A 3,445-nucleotide genomic window follows, 5' to 3' on the forward strand; every position below is an offset into this window, starting at 1 on the left:
ATAAATCTGGAACATAGCGCCCTCGAGCCGAGGAAATATGGTTAAGAGGCCTGGTACATCTTCAATGGTGAATAGCCGATAGGTATCGATCTTACGCACCTGAGGAAATACGTGCCCCGCTAGATATTTCACGGGGTTATAGAGCACACAATTCCACGCCACCCGATAATTAAACTGCAGGGTCAGGTGCAGAAGCTGTTCGCGAAAGTGCAGTAGAAAAGGCGTGATTTTCGAATAGTTGTTCCCGGGTAGATCAAGATGAACGTGGGTGAGATTAGGGTAGAACCTTGGAATAACGTGCAGTGCCTCGTCGCCTGGGGTGGGTTCATCTCCGAACTCACCTTTGAACTCCCTGACGAACTTGCCTCTAGTCGCAAGCAGCTGCTTGTCTTTGCAAGGCCAGTTGCTATTGCTTATCTTCCTCCAGAGCGGCGAGGTAAGTAGCGAGAAGAACCTGTGGCAGACGAGAGAGCATTGCTTCAACTCACGCCTGGAGAGGTGGACAAAAATTGTGAGCCAAATCTCGTCTGGTATCTCATACAGTGGTCTAACCATTAACTAGTACGATTAATGAGATTTCGGACACTGTCTGCAGTCCTCGTCTCCTGCTGATGCCACCTTTTATTTGGTGAATCCAATCGTTCACCTATACTGACCGAGAGAAACGAGCGTAAGGTTGATACGCTGGTCTCATCAGGACAATGTTCTAACGCAGCTGATGCTAAAAATCACCTCAAAGACGAGTATCAGATCGAAGTCTCTACCGATACTGTAAGGCGTACATTGCAGAGATACGGATTATCTGCAAGAGTCAAAAAAAGGAAGCCTCTCCTTTCAAAGAAACACCGAAAACAGCGGATGGAGTTCGCCAAAAAGCACTTAGATTGGACAGTGGAGCAATGGAAGACTGTAGTATGGTCTGATGAGAGTAAATTCACTCTCTACCGAAACACAGGAAGGGAGTATTGTTATAGACGCAAAGGTGAGCCCCTCCGGAATCGTCATGTTAAACCTACGATCAAGCATGGTGGAAGGTCATTGCTGGTCTGGGGGTGCATAACGGAATATGGTGTGGGGAATCTTTGTAAGATAGATGGAGGGTTGAATGCTTTACTTTACTGCAGCATTCTTCAGAAGGACTTCTTGGGAACTTTCGATTATTACGGTATGGACAGGTCGAAATATATTTTTCAACAGGATAACGATCCAAAGCACACGGCCAGAACCACCAAAGCATGGCTGAAAAACAGCAAGGTGCAGGTGCTAGAATGACCTTCGCAATCCCCTGACTTAAATCCCATTGAACATATGTGGAGTGAAGCACAGCGACGCCTCGATAAGTATCCACGAAAGCCTAAGAATAAGAACGAACTTTGGGAGCGAATCGAAAAGACTTGGGAAGGTATTGAGCAAGCGTATATCGAAAAGCTCTATGCCAGCATGCCGGCGCGAGTTCATGCAGTGTATTATGCAAAAGGAGGCTACACGAAATATTAAGAAATAGTCTGGGGATAAAGAAGGGAAGGAAAAGGATCGATTTCGGGGAAAAAGTTGCAAAAGTCACATATACACTTTTGACAATTTCAACCCCCTGTGTTTCGGGTATTTTTTTTTGTAAACAATATCAGTATTTGCACTAATGGAAAGGCCAGAACTTCTATTTTATATCAATAAAGTTTCAAGTATTAGTTTAGATAAGTGAATGAGATATAAACGTGTTAAAACACTCCAATTTCATATACCTTCATGCGGCATACTGTATGTAGATCGAATTCGTCGCTACCAATTGTGTCATGATATTAATTTTACCATCATGACGCTATTAAGGTCTAAGCCATAAATGGCCTAGGACCGTAATACCAATTTTATTAACTGTTATTTCGTATAACATTATTTTATCATTCGATTGTTTGATCTTTAAATAGTCTCTGCTATTTGTTTTCTGGTCCTTACTTCTTTTTCTTTGTTCTTTTATTATATTTTATTATATTATTATAGAGGAGTCCAAAAGTAGAAATACTTTTGTAACAAATTATAAGATTTCTCGAGTTCTGGAGGGATCGGAGTTCCAAAGATTCCAAATCAAGTAAGTCAAGAAGAAAAAGATTGATTAACTTATTCTTTACAAAAAATCAAAGACATTATAATATAATATATGTAGAAACGCCATTGTCACGTCACGGAAGTGTGACAATTATAAACTTGAATTTATTGTCGAGAGATAAGAGTACAAGGATATGCGGCACATCTCGTTACTTGACCTTGGAGTACTTCTCCAGAGCGTCATGTAACCGTCCAAAGACGCCCTCATGCCAGCTCCTCACCTCGGCCCACTCGTCCTCCGGGAGAAGGGTGCTCATCATGCGCAACCATGCTCCGACGATCAGATCAGCATAACTGGCTTGTTCACCCAACAAGAAAGGCCCGCTGGTGTCCTTCAAAAAGAGCTTGCTAAGGTTGCCCAGCATGGCACGGAGAGACTCCTTAAGTGTCGCCCGCAGTTCGCCCTTAACCTCGAAATCGTCCCACGACTTCGCGCCAGCGCGCTGCAAAAAGATGGCCTTGCAAGCGTCAGCAGTGGCAGGATCAAAGGGCATTCTGTGAACCCAAAGAAGAATGTGGGCGGTGAATGCTGCGTCGACGTTTGTATTGAATCGGGCGTACTCCTCGTATTCGCTCTCCCTCTGCTCTGACAGTGGAACAAGCGGATTGTGTTCATAGACGAAATCGAGTTGTTGTGGGGGGAAAAGGTTGCCTGAGCCCGCATCCGGGTAATTGTTTTGCAGGTGGACGGCAATATCAAAGGAGTCTCCAATCTTCGAGTCTGTGTTGGGATCAATCAGAATGGGAAGTGTATAGAACTCGGTGCCATCGCTAAACTTGCGGCAGGCTTCCAGGCCGAGATCGCGACGAACTTTAGCAATGTCGGGAAGATGAACCCATGTTGTAGAATAATCAAGATTCTTGAAGTTAAGAGCCAATCGGCCCTTCCAAGGGTTTGGTGAGCAGCAGTTAGATTCGATTGGCTGGCGCATGGCGATGTCATAGTACGCCATGGGCTTGGAAGGCTTGGATGGTGTCGTCATTTGTTATGGATAGTTTGAGATAGGAGAGTAAGAGAAAACTCCGCTTAGTTTATTCCAAAGTCCAAAAGCCAATATATATATGTGCATATAATGATGATGTCACAAATAGTCACAAGTATAAGACAAGCTGAAACTACGAAACGTAACAATATTCGAATAAAAGCTAAGCCCTAAAATTGATGGCTTGGTTTGATCCCAAATTAGGATTTTTGACAGCGGAGCTTAAAACTAGTTTATTAGACGCTTGATTAACCTTGGAAAACAAGTACATAATCTTTAATATACTTGATTTGGAACTATTCGAACTCCAATTTCAAAGAAACTAAAGAAAATTACAATTGGCCATTTGAGTCGAATCA

At 43.3% G+C, this 3,445-nt stretch overlaps 2 protein-coding genes across 2 annotated transcripts; one reads left to right on the forward strand and one right to left on the reverse strand.

The window, feature by feature from the left end:
- Positions 1 to 258: 258 nt before the first annotated feature.
- Positions 259 to 1,272, forward strand: VTP21DRAFT_10809 (uncharacterized protein; the record flags this gene model as incomplete). Its single annotated transcript, XM_069390186.1, has 2 exons — positions 259 to 436; positions 698 to 1,272. 2 exons carry the CDS (start codon positions 259 to 261, stop codon positions 1,270 to 1,272), a joined length of 753 nt encoding a protein of 250 aa, XP_069245443.1.
- Positions 1,273 to 2,252: 980 nt separating this feature from the next.
- VTP21DRAFT_10810 (uncharacterized protein) lies at positions 2,253 to 3,086 on the reverse strand (the record flags this gene model as incomplete). The annotated part of the gene is made up of 1 exon (XM_069390188.1): positions 2,253 to 3,086. The coding sequence occupies one exon, from the start codon at positions 3,084 to 3,086 to the stop codon at positions 2,253 to 2,255; it is 834 nt and encodes a 277-aa protein (XP_069245444.1).
- Between the last annotated feature and the right edge of the window lie 359 nt (positions 3,087 to 3,445).

This window comes from Calcarisporiella thermophila (genome assembly GCF_041956535.1).
Source record: "Calcarisporiella thermophila strain CBS 279.70 unplaced genomic scaffold VTP21scaffold_72, whole genome shotgun sequence".
In the NCBI taxonomy this organism is placed as follows: Eukaryota; Fungi; Calcarisporiellomycota; class Calcarisporiellomycetes; order Calcarisporiellales; family Calcarisporiellaceae; genus Calcarisporiella; species Calcarisporiella thermophila.